Raw genomic sequence first — 18445 nt, 5'->3', positions numbered from 1 at the left:
TATCGAAAGTTGTTGATCCTGAATGATGTCGTCATATGATGCGTAAAGTTGGGTCAATTTCAAGGTGGGTGTCAATTTCAATCACCGCTGCTTTTCTGACCAACATCTCCTCCGGAAGTCTTGCTGAAGTTTACGGAAGTTACAGCCAAGCATGAGGACGATGCTGATATCGAAAAAACTGATCCTGAATGATGTCGTCATGTGATGCGTGCGGTTGAATCAATCTCATAGTGGGTGTAAGTACTGCTGCCGCTGATCGGCATCTCCTCCAGAAGTCTTGCTGATGTTTACAGAAGTTACAGCCAAGCATAAGGACAATGTCGATCAGGATGAATCTGAACACTGAACGACACCACAATGATTGTTGTTCAACAGCTCAGTAGGCACTCGAACATGACGCGGCGGTAGAGGGTGGTAGCGGGGTCAATCCATAAAGTGGTGGAAGGCAATACACACGATGAATCGGAGGCGATGACAACAAGGCGTGCGGTGCACATGCAATAACAGAAGTGATGCGCGAAGCTTTTCCAGTATTCCAAGTATGAGCGATGATGAAAGAATAGCCAGCGGCCGTATTCATACTAAATGGCGGTGTCGTCATTGTCGTGCAAGATGAACAAGATGGCGGCCACACTAAATGCAGGTGCTAGATGGCTGGTGTCTTTGGGGTTGCAGGGATCGATATCGTTGTGGCTGGTGAATCTGGCGTAATCTGGTCTAGCCATTAGGCAAATCGTTGCCTAAACATCGAATTGGCTGCCTTTACCGGCAAGCACACACAGAAGCTTCTCGTTTTTGCGCATTGCAATGGCAGATGGTAGCGTCATCTCACACACAAACAAACAAACTCTTCGATACACAATCTTGTGCCGTGCTGGATTGGACAGCAAAGCAGGTGCAGGCGATAAGACGTATCCCACTTCTGAGATGTAAAACCTCGAGTTTTACCAATTTGAATTAAACGTTCAAGTTATAACAGAGGCACAAAATCGCAAGGCAGAAGAATAAACGGAAGGCTGAAGGTGTTGTCAGTACAACGATCCGTTAACGAATGATCTTTATTTTGACATTCAGATTATCGCACAGTTGTCACGGTGATGGTCATATTCTGATCCGGCATATTGAGCACTATGGTCTTATCAGGGGTCAAATCTCCAGGATATTACAATATATATATACATATATATATATATATATATATATATATATAGATATATATATAATCCAATCCTGTCGTCCCTTCTAAATTTGAAATAAGTTAAATTCAAATTTCAATAAAGTGTGTCAAGCTGCCTTCTAATTGATAACAAATCATCCAATAATGATGTAACGAATGAAATCCAATACCAACGGCAAAAAAATCAAAATTTAAAACATGACCATCCTTGAATCGTAGATATAAACGTCTTTAAATGCTTGACAGTTGTATCTCATGATTCTCATTCTCTCATGAGCGTCGAACGGATTTCGTCGTTCGAAGCCGGTACTCGCCCCGAGTGTCTCTTCGACCAATGAGTTACCCACTCACGCGAGCCCTCCCCCACCCCACCCGTAACGCACGGTGCGCTCTGCAGTTCTCAATGTGTTTGTGTTCTTTCGAGCCATGCTACGAACACATGTAAAGATAGTTGTTTCTTTCGTTTCTCGTTTTCTTTCATGAATAGACACGATCGCAAATGCGCACTTATTCTAAAAGCAAACACAAACACGGTCATTTTTGGTTACATGAAACACTTTATTGAAACTTAATGTAAACTTTCGTCACACATTTAGAACCTAACTGTTGTATTTACGAAGTAAAAGTTCTTGTATTTCGGTAATTCAGATAGTTCTAAAGGGTTACAAATTATTCTGGTTCACACACACGTCCGTACACCGTGGAGATCGCATACAAAGAGCGCGCACTTTCCTGGCTTCGGTTCCGACCCAAGCAGCAAACGTCAAACAACGCAACGCGTTTATGCCGACGGGTTAGCGTCTCCAACATTCCCCCGCTTTAACTGCGATGATACCCCTCCAACCACGCAGGCTGCTTCCTCACTCTCGTCGAGCGGCGTAGGCTTGCTTCTGTGCCATCCGCAGGTGTCATCTCACGTTCCGCAAGATTTGTTGTAGTCGCTGCCGATGTTTCAGATGAGGATGCTGACACCGTTGTTCCAGACATATCCCAGGCATCTAATAACACATTCAGTGGCATTGGTTGCTGAGTTCGCCCTTCGTTGGTCTCTGCATTACGCATCCGAAGCTGGTTCACATGATAGCGCAAGGTCTTGCCATCGATTTTGACCATGTACATTACGTTACCCACGCGCTTGTCGACTACTCCAGATACCCATTCCCAGCCGTTTCGATGGTATCGCTTTGCGTAGACACGGTCGTTTATGGAGAAACTCCTCCTAGTAGCTTCGTCGGCCACCACTGGATCCGCTGGTCGAATATCGCGAAATGATGGACGCAACATCTCCAGAGACGTTCGAACCTTGCGATTTAACATCATCTCCCCCGGCGATTTTTGATCCAAGATTCTATTCGGCGTGTTCCTGTAGGTGAAAAGAAATTCATCCAAAGCCTCGTGCATCTCACCTCTACCCTCCCGAATCTTCTTGACCGCTCTCTTAAACGTGTCAACAAACCTTTCGGCTTGGCCGTTTGACTGCGGGTGGTATGGCGCAGTCCGCACGTGATGAATACCATTCTCCATACAAAAGTCACGGAACTCCGAACTTGTAAACTGTGTTCCATTATCGCTTACGACAGTTTCTGGTATACCAAACCGTGCACACAATCCCCGTAACATTTGAACTGTCGCTTGTGCTGTGGTTTGACGCGTTGGTATTATTTCCGGCCATTTCGAGTAGGAATCTACAACCAGAAAATAATACTCTCCCTCCATAGGTCCAGCGTAGTCAACGTGAATACGCTGCCAGGGGCCTGTAGTTTTTGGCCAATCTACTGGTGTGCAATGCTCTGGAGATTTCGCCGCACTTGCACACGACTGACACGTCTTCACTGCATTCTCGATTTCGCTGTCCAATTTCGGCCAATACACATACCCTCTTGCAAGCGCCTTCATGCGGCATACTCCAGGATGACCCTTGTGTAGCAGTTTTAACACTCGATTCCGAAGATTCGCGGGAACTACTACCCGTTCTCCGAATAAGAGGCATTTTCCAACCGTAGATAAGGCCTCTCGTCGTGCGAAGAATTGCTTTAGGTCTTCAGTCTTCTCTTCACCCTTTTGCCAACCATTTTGGACGAACTGGAACACCTTCCTTAACAAAGGATCTGCTTGTGTACCACGCTCCAAATCTTTAAAGTTCAACGGTAGGGCTTGAGTAGCACTGGTTACTAGATGATTAATATCATCCTCTAGCTGGATACTAGCAATGACGTAGTCCTCCTCCGGTTTCTCGTGTCGGTCCATTAACCTGGACAGTATGTCGGCATTTCCGAAATTGTCTGTCGCAACATATTCGATTGCGAAATCGTAAAGAAGTAGTGCTAATGCCCAGCGCTGCAGTCTATTTGCAGTATACAAGGGAATTCCTTTACGTGAGCCAAAGATTCTAAGGAGCGGCTGGTGGTCGGTTTGGAGGATGAAGCGGCGTCCGAACAACATGCGGTGGAACTTTGTTACTGCAAACACGATTGCAAGACCCTCGCGATCCGGCTGGCTGTAGTTCATTTCCACCTTCGTTAGAGCACGAGCAGCATGCTGAACAACCTTTATGCTACCATCTGGAAACCGATGACTGATCGTAGCTCCAAGACCTACTGATGAAGCATCCGCTGACACAATAATTTCCTTGGAAGGATCATAATGGGTCAGGAGAAGGTCTGAACTTAAAATCTCCTTAAAGCGGCGAAAACTTTTTTCGCATTCAGCTGTCCACTGGAATTCTCCGCCCTTTCTCAAAAGAAGGTCTAAGGGGTAACGCAAATCTCTCATTTGAAACACAAATTTACCGTAGTAATTTATCGCTCCCAAATACGAACGAACTTCGCTGAGCTGCGTTGGCGCTGGCATCTTCAAAATCGCTTCAATCTTTGCTGGGTCTGGTCGTATACCCTGCCGGTCTAGCAAATGTCCAAGGTATCGGATTTGGGGCTTCAAAAAGGAACATTTTTCTGCCCGTAGCTTGAAACCAAACTCCTCGATACGAATCAAAACTGCGCGTAAGTTTTTCAAATGACTTTCCTCATCAGCACCGCCTACAATGATGTCATCCATATAACCCGCGACACCTTCTAATCCGCTCAACATTGAGTCAACGATTTGCTGAAATGCACCAGGTGCTGTCTTTACTCCCGGTGGCAATCTATTGAAACGGTAAAGCCCCTTGTGAGTGTTTATCGTCAACAACTCACGGCTCCTTTCACATACCTCCACTTGGAGAAAAGCTTCTGCTAAGTCAATCTGACTAAAAACAGCTGATTTTCCAATGGCTGTAAATATGTCTTGTGGTATAGGCAACGGGTACTGATGCGGCTGAAGCGCGTCATTCAGACCTGTCGAATAGTCGCCACATATTCGGACTGTTCCGTTCGCCTTCCGTACTACCACAATCGGAGCTGCCCACTCCGAAGAATCAGTGGGTGTTATTATGCCATTACGCTCTAACCTGGTCAATTCATCTTCAACCATCGACTGCATAGCATACGCTACTGGACGTTTCGGGCGAAATACAGGATTCACGTCATCCTTCAACTGTAGACTAATTTTCATCTTATCATAACGACCAAGTTCGTTCGAGAACAACGATGGAAATTGCTGAATCACAGCTGCTGCGGCATCTTTAACACACCCAACGATGTTGCAAAAGGCATCAAGTGGCTGTTTCCAAAGCCCGAAAACATCCATACTGTCTGCTCCGAAAAGTAACAGTTCCTCTTCTACAACACGAACTAACGCTTCTTTCTGTTGTTTGTTAATCGTCATTTTGCAACAAAACTCACCTAGTAGCTTAAGCGGTGTTCCACTAGCTGTCCTCGCTGAAACGGATGCTGGACTCAATTTGGGACCTCCTATCTGACGCCATTTTCCCTGCGATATAATGGTGATATCTGCACCGGTATCCAACTGCAGTTTCAGCACGCGTCCGTTTAGCGCAGCAGTGACATACTTTCGGCCAGCCTGGATTTTGTTCACTGTCACCACCCTTACCTTCGCTTTGTTATTGCGATAGCGAGAACGATTACGGTACGCCGTTTCACAAAATCCTTCCTTGTGACCTATCTCGTTGCAGTCCTCGCATTTGTGTGACGTAAAAGAACATTCTCGTGCAAAGTGTTGCCCTCCGCACAACCAGCAACTTACTGCTTTCGCTTCCTTGCCACCTCCTTTGATGTTTTGTTGTTTCGTCTCATTCTTTCTCACTGCGTTTACCTCATGCGCAGTGTTTGAGATAAGGTTGCTATCTTGGCGCAGGTTAAGCAGGCGTTGAGCTTCACCGGTTAGCTGATCTAACGTGATTTCACTGTTGTCCTCCATCTTTGAGAGCAGCCGAACTCGTACATCAGCATCCGCATCCCGTTTTAGACCACAGACAAACAACAGACATTTTATTTCCTCCTCTGCTATCCCCGCCAACTTCGCCTCAACAACCTTTTTATTTACGCGGCACGCATACGCTCCGTACTCTTCGTGAGGCTCTTTCACTAGCTGCAAGCATTTAAACCGTTTGCACACGATGGACTCACGGTCTCCAACAGTTTCTTCAGTTTCTCCACGGTGTTTTTGAAATCGAAGTCTTTCGGTTGTTTCGGCATGATGGAACTTATATAGCGTGAAATTCTTTTATTTGCCCCGCAATGGCATCGATCGCTTTCTCCGATCCATCATCATTTTTTGTTTTCATCACCGACAATACACTGTTCAAGAGCTGCTGCTGCTGATCAAGCATTTGCTTTTGCTGGTTGAACATTTCAATTATCCATTGTTCTGAGCTTTCTTTTGCAGGTGGTTTCGACATCGTGGTATTCTCGTCGCCAGTTGTTGTATTTACGAAGTAAAAGTTCTTGTATTTCGGTAATTCAGATAGTTCTAAAGGGTTACAAATTATTCTGGTTCACACACACGTCCGTACACCGTGGAGATCGCATACAAAGAGCGCGCACTTTCCTGGCTTCGGTTCCGACCCAAGCAGCAAACGTCAAACAACGCAACGCGTTTATGCCGACGGGTTAGCGTCTCCAACACTAACAAAAACACACATCATGTCGTCATCCTGCTAAGTACGACCTCCATCCAGCAAACACATATCTGTGAATAAATGGATCCTTACCTGTCGATGCCCGCACTGCATATGCGTCTGTACACACTGTTTTTTTACTTCACATTTCACCAAAATACACCAGCGCACGAGACTTTGACGAAATGCGCACCAACGCACAAACACTGCGCGCGGGACTTAGAACGAAACGAGCACAACCATCTCCGGCAAAGCGTCGCGCTGTACTGGTGGTTTTGTACGCGTAGGAGGGGGGACATACGGAGCGATGGCTCGATGCTGTAGTGTAAGCGAGACAACACGATGTGACGAGCAGGTCCAAGTTGTTGAGCTCGCTGAAAGAAGACACACACATTCACAGACGGCACGTCAAAGCACGGTATTTGTATTGGTGTTAGTGAAGCGCCCGTGTAAAACAGAATGCGAACTCTCATCGCAGCGCGTTTCTCCTTGCTTCCTCAAGCATCCTCATACCCCTCGGCCTGAATCACTCAAAATTTGGGGTCTCATTGTTTGCGTGGTACACATCGAATGCTGTCAGTTCCCGGAAAGCATTGAGTGTGCGAAGAGGCTGCAGTCTCGGCCGACTGCAACACTTTCCACGATGGGTTCGAAGACATTTTGTGTGTTAGCGAAAGCGACGCTTCACATAACCACACTTTTTCCCCGCTTATTGTTCCAAACTTGTCCATTACGATTACAGCTTCATTATACACTTTTTCACGTATAAAACTCTTAACTTTATTCTTTTTAGGAGAAAATTATATATTTCTCACCTTTTTTCCTTGTTTTCTGCCTTAAATTCCAAAATCCTCGTCGCCAGATTGTAGTAGCGTGTTCGCTGCTGTCGGTCGTCGTAGGGGAAAGCGGGGCAAAATGGGCATGTTAAGCAGTTTACTGAATATTCCATTGAATATGCCACAAAACACAATTATTCATGCATTATTGTATGCCTCCACTATTTATCTATGGATTAAAATTGCCACATAGAATGAAAACAACTTAAAATCATGAAAACAGTGTAAAATAAAAGTTGATGTTTTACGAGAAGCTATTTTGACACGCGGGGTAAAATGGGCATAGCCCTGGGGCAAAATGGGCATATGTAAATAAACTGTGAAACGTCAAAACACTGGGGTAAAATGGGCCACAACAACTGCGCTTAGGTAATGGTCTATGCTTTTGCGCACCGTTTCGTGAATTGTATTTTCGTTCTATCTTTTGTTTTGCTGGTCAGGAAAGCCCTTAAAATTCTTCCAAAAATATGTTATCAAAATTAAAACAGTTTTTACACGTTTAAATCTACAAAATCGATTCTTTTGAAGCTGTGTCTGTTATCATTATTGAGGCGACAAATACAACACCATAGCCTCACCAAACGCCATTTGTCAAAAGTATCTGCCCATTTTGCCCCAAGCGTAACTGCCCATTTTGCCCCACGTGAAGCATTTTTGTATTTTATGTTATATTAGTAAAAATACGCATTCGATCGCCTTGCTTTCTTCAGACAAATTGTATAGAAATATCATATCTTTAATAGTATATAATGTAAAACTTCAACGCATCCCTGTGACACTGGGTTAAGCTTATTTTCGAAGTGACAAAAATTACATCAATATGCTACTAAACCTTATTTTGCACTTTTCTTGGTTATTTTTTGTGTTAGGGTTATGAAACTTACATGGTGTTCATAAAACACTCTAATGAATACATTTTGAGCATTGGAAAGTAGCTTTGTAGTCAAATAATGCTTAAATAGAGGGTGCCCATTTTGCCCCACATGCCCATTTTGCCCCGCTTTCCCCTACATGAAATCCCCTGTCCGTCGTGTCTTCGCGCGTCTCGTCTGTGTGTGCATCGGGGTTCGACAACCCAATTAACAATTGCATAAGGTCAGTGTAAACGCCAAAGGTGTATATATAAAGTAATATGCTACAAGTACGATGGCTTAGGTTGAATTGTTGAATTATTGTTAATCTAATTTTAATCATGTACTTTCTACTGGACTTTTTTTTTAAGTGGAGAAGGTATTCCGCTATAAATATTCGTGTGTCATCGTAATAAGACCCAACATGTACGAGTTGAACGATCGTTGTGCCGGAAAACGATCTCAGGGCATTAACTTAAGTTTGCTTAACTTAAGTCCCTGTATAAGGGAGAGCCGATAAAGAAGCGGATGAAGTAGCCAGATAGTGACCATATGCAGGACGGAAAATGTATGCAGCGGCTGGACATTAAAAAAATCATATCGAACGACACGTTTCTAACCATAGATTAACATCAAAACAGTCTCTAACAGCAAGTGGTAATTTGATTCATATTTTAGTGAAATGAAAAAGAAATAATTTAATTTTTTAATTTCTCATAGAGTTTCATCACACGAGTTTTCTTTCCGTCCAAGAACAGTCCTGTGATCTAGTGATGGGCGTTTCGGAGCGCACCAACGGCTCCGGACGAACGGGTCCGGAGCCAGCTCCGCTCCGACGGATCTGGAGCCGGCTCCGCTCCAACGGCTCCGTACCAATGGCTCCGCAGGCATCTCCGGACTAACAGCTCTGCACTCACGGCTCCGTTCCAACGGCTGTGGACCCGGCTTCAGGCCCACTGTTCCGGAGCCGGCGAAGAATCAACGTTGGTCTCGCCTTTGTTAATTATATTCAAAACTCATCGATTTTTTTGATAAATTATTTTAACATGACCTACTCCGCTATTTACGGTTTTCCTCGATTGAAACTTTACAGGGTTTTCGAGGATTAAATAGACATGTTCAGCGAGTTGTAGATTCGTTCAGGCATATAATAGACTCTTTCAGCGAGATATAGAATTGTTCGGAAGTAGGCGTTGACATGTTCAGCGATTCTGTAGAGCTGTCATTTGTTTTGTTTACACACTGTGCCGCAGGGTTCAATTTTTCATTCTTAAACGTACTAAAAGTAGCTAATAATCATTCTCCAGGCTGTTTAATACATAAATTAGTTGAAAAAAGCATATTTTTTCGAAAACCGTTTGTTTACCTTCTGATGAGAATCATCCAACTTGCAGTCCAAGGGGTACGAAAGTGACAGCTCTACAGTATAACCGAACATGTCTACACCTACTTCCGAACAATTCTATATCTCGCTGAAAGAGTCTATTATATGCCTGAACGAATCTACAACTCGCTGAAAATGTCTATATAATCCTCGAAAACCCTGTATTGGAAAATTTTGTTTGGTCCCTTGTGTTAAAACCGTTGGTGCAGAGCTGGCTCCGGAGCCGTTGGTGCGGAGCCGGCTTTCGAGCCGTGGATGCGGAGCCGGCTCTGGAGCCGTGGGTGCGGAGCCGGCTCCGAAATTGTCTGGAGCCGGTCGGAGCCGGCTTCGACTTCGGAGCAAATTACCGTTCCTTCTTAAAAGCAACTGCCATTCGTGATGGTTGAGGAACATAACAGAACATAACTAACCAGCAACAGCGACTCCAGGATCCAACAGGTCTGACACGCAGACTGGATGCAAGTGACCACGTCATATTTCATCTCAGCCCACTACAGTATAACCTGTTACAACGAGCTTTTCACCCTTCTTCACGAGGAAAATCTCGCATTACGATCCGAGGTGTTACGTATGATAATATTTTTAATATTTGATAGGGGCAGATAAACCCTATCCACATTATTTCACTTTTCATACAAATTATGTGATAAAGAGTAGGAGAAAGAGATGAATATGAGGGTCACCGAGTAAAGCACTTGTGAAGGGAGAGTACTGGTTGAGCCGGGAAGTAAATGTTGAACGGTCCTGTGGAAAAATTATAATTAGGAAATAAACTATAACTATATGTGTGCTTATGCATAGTTGCCGTTCCAGTTCAAAGAAAACAAATGTTCATTCCGTTCTGGCTGCAGCCTTATTCATGTGGGGGTCGATAATTCATGTCACCTTGGGTGTAGCTTAAGCAGTATCTTAGTAAGGACAAGGCCATGCCACACAAGCTTCTACTTTACATATCATCATCTCAGCACCGCAATTTCGAGGGATACGCATCATCACCGCTACCGCAAGTTCGCGGTCCGCGGTCCTAGCTCGGGTCAAGTGCAATAGCGGAACGAAAATGATACCGGTAGCATTTTTTGCACCACATCATCACAGGTTCCCTGACCAACATCGTCAAAAGGGTGTCATCACATCGATACTCTTTCACTGAATTATTCCGTGTCCGTTCCACTCCGAATAAAGGACGAGCTGTTATGCGCGAAGCGACATGGGATCTGGCCACTTCCCACACGAGGGGCAGCATCTGGGACAGCACAATAACCCAGTTTGGACACTGCTGCTGCTGGGCGGCATAAACCCTCGTCCACTGAAGCTAGGACTGCTATACCAAACCTGTAAAACAATTGAAACTGATGAGACAGTCCGACCAATACCTGGGCATGTAAGCAAAACTAACTCAGCATTAACCAATCCAACATAGAAGTCATATTCTATAAATGATATAAAGAGTTAGCATGATGAAAAATTGTAGCAGTAGTTTCGTCTTCTGTAAACTTATTTATGTTGCTCATGCCAAGCAACAGCTGGCCGGCATCTATTTTGACAGACAAATTCTAAACAAGGTATCCATAATGGTGACCCTCTCAAACGCTCTGTCGTAACCTGTATAGAGTTTAATAACCTTGGTCTAGAAGCAGTATCGAAGGTAAAAGTAACCGTCCAAATAGACATAGAGCAACAACGTCGCGCGCGACGAAAAATAGCTCAAAATTTCACTCGGTGTAGATCAAAGTAGCTCATTTGACTCAGTCAACCAACTTGTTTTTTATTTTTTTTTATTTTTTTATTTTTATTTTTTTTGTTTTTTATTTGAAAACAGACAAAAATCGGTTAAAATGTGTTCAAATCAATTTTTTTGCGTTTGGCATAAATTTGTCTTTAAAAAAAAACTAGATAATTCGATTATTTAGGATGAAGCAAAATTGTCGCGCGCGACGAGTAGCTCTGTTTGCAAAATTGAGCTACTTTTTTCGCGCGCGAAGTCGTCGCGCGCGACGTTGTCGCTGTATGTCTATTTGGACGGTAAGGCTCAGCCCTCTACGTTACGCTAGCGTTACGCGAGATAGCACATCGGCATCAAACTGCTGATGCGGCGGGTTGAATAACTTGGGTATCGATATGCTGATCGATATATGCATATCGATACCGTTAGCCGACCGGTCACATTAAGCGTTGGTAACAAATAATGGAAAATAAAGTTAGTTGGTTTCTAGCATTCGAAAGGTCCACTTCATTCTAGCTTCGAAGAAAGAATAATAACTGGCGCCCGAATAGGGACCTGAAGAAGTTAAACGGGAAGTGTATAAGTCAAAAAAAAAATCCTAACATTAACAGTAGTTAAATCTGTGGTCAAAGGAGCCATTATTAAGACAAAGCGAATTTTGGGACACCGTGGTAAACACCCGATTGCTGCCAGCAGGCCCCCAGTAGTCGAAAGGAAAAAAAGGGAAACCCTGCTGTAGCTGCTCAACTTTCCCCCGCGGAAAACTTCATCAATGGAGATCAACTCAAAATTACTGTAAGTATTCAAACAAAAAATCCGAAATAAGCATATTTTGGTGAACAATACAAAGCCTCGGTTTAATTAGTGATCGGTGAATTATAATTGTGACAGTGTAAAGTAAAGTGGAAGCTAAAAAAAAAAAACAAAAATGACCAATCCCAACTCCGAAATTGTTCTACGATCTTTTGTAGAGATGGGGAAAACCCCTGACTTTTTGAGGGACGTTCCAATTTTTGACGGAAACCCAAACGAAGTGATGAATTGGATCTCGGATGTAGAAGATGTTTTTATCATGTATAGGGATCTTCCGGACGATTCGTTGCAGTTCCATTTGGTTGAACGAACAATCAGAAGAAAAGTCCGCGGAGAAGCTTCCGACGTAATAAACGCAAATAATGTAACATGCGCTTGGCATCAGATAAAATCAACACTGATGCTATATTACAAAAATAAGCGTGACGTGAAGACCCTAGACTATGAATTAAAGTGTATAAAAAAGGGTTATTCTGAAAGCCTTGCCGGATATTATAGCAGAGTTAATGAATTACTAACCGCTATGATAGCACAAGTTCAAACGGATAGCAAATATTCCCTCCACGCGAACGTTCATATAAATTATTTTAGGGAGAAAGCTTTGGACTCGTTTATTAGAGGTCTTGAAAAACCGTTATCTACACTGTTAAAAACTGCTGACCCGAAGACCTTTAGCAAAGCATATCAATTTTGCCTTGATTACTTTAATATGGACATTCGATCAGCACCTTATAAGAATCAGTATGGTAATCAAAATTCCTCTATCACTCCTAAGCCAAAAGATCTAGGGTACGAACCGCAACCCTCCAGGGTAGCTCCTAGAAAAATTGTGTACCAACCAACACCCCCTCCCAGAACAGCCCCTCCACCTCCACGTCCAGCTCCACGATACCATCCAGCTCCACATTACGTTCCGAATCACCAATATGCCTCCCAGAGACAATACCCTGAGCCAATGGAGGTAGACCGAAGCACAAATTCAAGAAATATTAATTATGGAAATAGACCCTCGTATGGGGAAAAAAGACCAAGACCTGCATCAAACCAGGAAGCATGGGTAAAGAGACAAGCTCACCCATTGCAAGCTCATCAAATGGATAGCAATGACTACCATTTACAAGAACAAATCAGGGACCGGTTCACTGATGAATATGATATGACAGAAAACAATCAAAATATAAATTTACAGCACGACCATGATCCGCAAGAGGATTCAAGTAGAAATCATCAGAACCATTTTTTAGAGTGGGAGATGAGTTGGTAGTTCCCTGTCTTCCGTTTATTAAACTCAAAACTACCATTGGAACTTTTCCATTCTTAATAGATACAGGTGCTAATATTAATTTAATAGATCCAAAATTAGCACATTCATACGAACACAGCAAGCCGTACAAATTTTCTATAGGCCAAATTAGTAGTGCAAACAGTAAATTTTCTCGCACATATGCCATTGATATAAATTTTTTCCATCCTAAAATTGATTTTGAAGATCGTTTTTTACTTCACCATTTTCATAATTATTTTTATGGTATAATTGGCACCAGCATGATGAAAGCTTTGGATGCTATAATAGACCTAGGAAAAGATCAAATAACATTAACTAGAAACGGCAACAAGTTTGTTGTCCCAATTTCATATTATTCACCGCATAATCATTCTTCTCATAATTTAATCCGAGCATCTCACCTCTCAAAATTAGAGTCAGAAAAACTAAAAAAGCTGTTGGAGAAAAATAGCCATTCATTTTATAAACCAGATACTAAATTAACTTGTGCAACTAATATCGAATGTGCAATACACACTACGGATAACTCCCCAGTTCATCAAAGAGTTTATCCTTACCCTGCTGCATATGCTGACGAAGTAAATAAGCAAGTGGAAAAATTATTAGAAGATGGAATTATTAGACCGTCTCACTCGGCTTGGACATCCCCGGTATGGATTGTACCAAAAAAGTCAGATGCGTCAGAGCAAAAAAAATTGTCGAATGGTTATAGATTATCGCATGTTAAATGCCAAAACCATCTCTGAAAAGTACCCAATGCCTGAGATAAACTACGTAATAGACCAATTAAAAGGAAAAAAAATATTTTTCAACGTTGGATTTAGCTTTCGGATTCCACCAAATTAAGATGAAAGAATCGGATATCGATAAAACAGCATTCGCTATTAATAATGGCAAATACGAATTCACTAGAATGCCATTTGGCTTAAAAAACGCTCCAGCGATATTCCAAAGAGCGATTGATGATATTTTGCGAAATTTTATTGGAAAGATATGCTACGTCTATATAGATGACGTTATAGTTTTTGGAGATAGTTTGGATAACCATCTAGAAAATTTAGATACAATTTTGAAAACATTAAACAATGCAAGGTTAAAAATTCAATTAGATAAGTCAGAATTCCTTCGTCATGAGGTAGAATTTCTAGGTTTTATTATTAGCACTGACGGAATAAAACCTAATGAGAACAAAATCGACGTAATTAATAAATACCCCGTGCCCAAAACTATTAAGGATTTGCGTACATTTTTAGGATTAATGGGCTACTATCGACGATTTGTCAAAGATTTTGCCAAAATAGCAAAACCTCTGACAAACCTTTTAAGGGGGAAGGGATCTGAAACATCGAAAAAGAAAATTACTTTAGACTTACATGAAATTGAATGTTTTAATAAAATGAAACAAGTATTGCATCAAGCGATATTTTAATTTATCCAGATTTTAATAAGCCATTTATTTTAACAACAGACGCCTCAAATTTCGCAATAGGATCAGTTCTCTCTCAAGGTGAATTAGGCAAAGACAAACCAATCCATTTCGCATCAAGAACCTTATCGAGGACAGAAGAGAAATATTCAGCTCCCGAGAAAGAGATGCTTGCTATTTTTTGGTCATTGCAAACGTTCCGTAACTATCTTTATGGAGCGAAAGTTAAAATAGTAACCGATCACCAACCCCTGACTTTTGCACTATCACCGAAAAATACGAATGCCAAATTAAAGCGTTGGAAAGCTTATTTGGAAGAACATGATCATGAGATTTTATACAAGCCTGGCAAAGGAAATGTTGTGGCTGATGCCCTCAGTAGAATAGTATTCTCTGTGTCTGGCACACAACATGCAGCAGAAACTAGCCAAGATTTCTACATTATCTCTACAGAAGCCCCATTAAATGTTTCAGAATCAGATCATACTAAAGGAAGGGAAACCGAAAACAGTATTCGAAAACCCTTTCCCAAATTTTAATCGAACTATCATTTATACAGATACATTAACTGAATCCTCTTTTTTACAGATTCTTAAGGATCATTTCATATTAACAAAAATAAACGGTATTTTAACGAGCGAAGAAATTATGGGTAAATTTCAAGATGTTTATAGAAAGTTTTATGGAAATCAGAAACTCCTTAAATTCCGTTTTACACAAAAGCTCTTGGAAGATGTATCGGACGAAAATCTACAGATGAATATAATTACGGCAGTGCATAACAGGGCACACCGTGGAGCCCAGGAAAATAAGTCGCAAATTTTACGCAAATATTATTTTCCCAACATGCAAGCCAAAATTTAAAAAAATGTTTCTAATTGCAGTACATGCAATGAAAACAAATACGATCGTAACCCGATTAAATTTCCTCAACAGAACACTCCCATACCAAAAGCACCATTCGAGATTGCTCACATTGATGTGCTTTTTTTGGAAAAACATTTTTTCCTCACCTACATCGATAAGTTTTCAAAATTTGCCCAAGTTAAGTTGATTCAATCGCGAGCAGCCGTTGATATAGTTCCAGCCGTAAAGGAAATTTTAACAAAGTACCACCCACCAAAAATATTAGTCATGGATAGTGAAAAATCATTCGGCACTCAGGATTTAACCAACTTCTATAAAGTCTACAATATTCAGACCTACTTAACCGCTACTGGTCGAAGCGAGATGAACGGTACGATAGAAAGATTTCACTCAACCTTACTCGAAATTTATCGTATTACAAAATCCGAACAAAAAGATATGCCCATTCCTGACCTTGTCCAATCCTCAGTTCATAAATACAATTCATCAATCCATTCCACAACTAAACATACTCCATATGAAACCATCCTACCTTCCTTCCGGTCTTCTGATATTTGAGAGAACGTTTATAAGAATTTAAATGCCAAGCAGAAATACGATCTTTTGCTATACAATAAAAACAAAAGGGAGATAACAATACCAATTGCTAAAACGATTTATGAAAAGACTAGGGCTAGATTAAAACACAAACCAAGATACAAAAAGATTAAAGTTAAAAATGTTAATAGGAGCACAATTACAACCGAAGAAACTCGCAAAGTTCATAAAAATGACCTAAAAATAACAAAAACAAACAAATAACCATAAATAGACAGTTTAATAACAAAATTAAAGAGTTAGCTTTTAACACAGTCAAGGCTATAGAGCAATCAAATTCATTAGAAACCCATTCAATGGTTATATATATGCACTTAGAAAAAAATATAGAATCTGTTCAAGGAATTATAGATAGTATAGTTTGGACAAAAGCGAATATTGTTAATGAAAAGATTTTGTCAGATTTGGAAATGAATTTGCTAGAAAAAAACATACAATCTGAAAACATACCCTTCACAACGAAAGCTGAAGCTCTCACGTTCATCGAAACCTCAATCGCCACCAATAATAGCGAAATAGTTTTGCTACTAAAAACCCTTAAACTCGACCCCAGAATCTTCCGTAAAGTCAAAATTTATCCTGTGTTGTACCATCAAGGGCGAATCCACTTGGACCACACATCATACGTCATTAACGGAAACATTAGCTACATGGTAAACAGTCTCAATCAATACGTATATTCCATGAGTGAAGTCAATCAAGATCGATCAGAATGTGTACCAAGGTTAATTGGAGAACAACAAGCTTCATGCAATTTTACAAAACAGCCACGTACATTTGAAGCGTTTCGAGTAGGCGACCATGTCGTGTTCATCAACTCAATCCAAAATTTCTCGCTTTTCAACAATTGCGGAACCAGCAATAGAACGTTATAGGGATCATTCGTCATCAGAGAAAACTCATGCAACGTATCGATAAATGATGTACAATTCTCATCGAAGGCGGTAGAAATGATAGGCGAGCTCTCGTTATATCAGTTGGACGGAATAGTCGTCAATAAGCAGCACGAAGTTATCAATAAGTCCATCGAACACCTTCTAGACCTACACCTTGAAACAAGGAAAGAACTCGAGCACATTCGTTTAGAGAACCAATTGCTATCCATCACCTGGCCATCCATAAGCCTTTTGGGAGGAACGTCGATCCCCCTCGTCATATGCATTGTAATTTTGCTGATATGTAGAAGAAAAGCAAAAGCTAGAGTTGATTTGACGATCGCACCTGCAAAACCTGCCTACACAACGTTTCCACACCGTAGCTATGTTCCGGGGACGTCAACAACATAAGGAAGGACGAGTTAGCACATCGACATCAAACTGCTGATGCGGCGGGTGGAATAACTTGGGTATCGATATGCTGATCGATATATGCATATCGATACCGTTAGCCGAACGGTCACATTAAGCGTTGGTAACAAATAATGGAAAATAAAGTTAGTTGGTTTCTAGCACTCGAAAGGTCCACTTCATTCTAGCTTCGAAGAAAGAAAAATAACTCCTGTTTATCCCAAACCCAAGCAGCATTTTTGAACGTCTGTTTTAACCGCCGTTGAAGAGCAAATTAACAAATAATCATGTCTTAATATTGTTTATTTTTATCTGATAATTAAAAAAGCAAAAAAAAATTGAACAAACATGAATAAGTACAGCAATCGCTAATAAAGATAAATTCATTGATAATTCATGAGTATAAATAAATTATAATATTACTATAAGGCTAATAATTAATAACGATTATGTAATATGACTATCATTTTTAACAGCAATCAGAGTTGTAACAACTTCAAGTATTATAATCAATAAAAATCTTATACATAAGAAAGGATTACTTATACAAAGTGATTTTTTATTTATTTTCCCAGCTATTGATAAAGCATGATAATGAAATACATACAAGTATTTACAAACTTCATTAACCTAACTATTGGAGCAACTGCTGGAGTCGAGCAGTTCGGAGCGGAGCGGAACAAATCCGTTCATTTTTTTAACTTGTTTACGCTGACATCACTAGCGGTTTAGATTTAATAAATAGATGGCGAAAAGGCTTTTTCGTCCTCTTCTTCTCTGGCAAATCGTCGTTACAAGATTGGTAATTATTGGTAGCTTAGAAAACAGAAAGAAACGCGCAAGACTTTATCCGAAATTCTCCTCCGAGTTAATATTTATGCCGTGTCCAGGATAGTGTCAAAATCCTGATTAGTCGAGAGTTTTTCGATAAAGTAAATATTATCTGCGCGCGCTTACGCTAACCCTTTTGTACACGCATTCGCATCGTTTGGCTGGCTTTACATTACGCTAATACCAATAACTAATCTTGAAAAATGTCCGAGCAACCGACGATCTTGGCGTCGAGAAGAACGATTTTGCTAACTATCTTGGGACGATATGAACAATTTAACCAAGATTACCAATCTGAGCGGGACTCGATTGAGGTTGAAACTAGAATGAGCAAATTTGAGCAAATGTGTAAGAA

At 41.2% G+C, this 18445-nt stretch overlaps 1 protein-coding gene across 1 annotated transcript; it reads right to left on the bottom strand.

Annotated features, from left to right (window-relative positions):
* Positions 1-1734: 1734 nt before the first annotated feature.
* Positions 1735-5743, bottom strand: LOC125906669 (uncharacterized protein K02A2.6-like). The gene has a single exon (XM_049606503.1). The coding sequence runs from the start codon at positions 5489-5491 to the stop codon at positions 1997-1999; it is 3495 nt and encodes a 1164-aa protein (XP_049462460.1). The 5' UTR covers positions 5492-5743; the 3' UTR covers positions 1735-1996.
* Between the last annotated feature and the right edge of the window lie 12702 nt (positions 5744-18445).

Source organism: Anopheles coluzzii, chromosome 2 (assembly GCF_943734685.1).
Source record: "Anopheles coluzzii chromosome 2, AcolN3, whole genome shotgun sequence".
Taxonomy (NCBI): Eukaryota; Metazoa; Arthropoda; class Insecta; order Diptera; family Culicidae; genus Anopheles; species Anopheles coluzzii.
This window is presented reverse-complemented; position numbering and strand designations above follow the sequence as displayed.

Bases quoted from the DNA above. Each gene is read 5' to 3' on its own strand.
- LOC125906669 (XM_049606503.1), bottom strand. From the start codon at position 5,491: ATGGAGGACAACAGTGAAATCACGTTAGATCAGCTAACCGGTGAAGCT.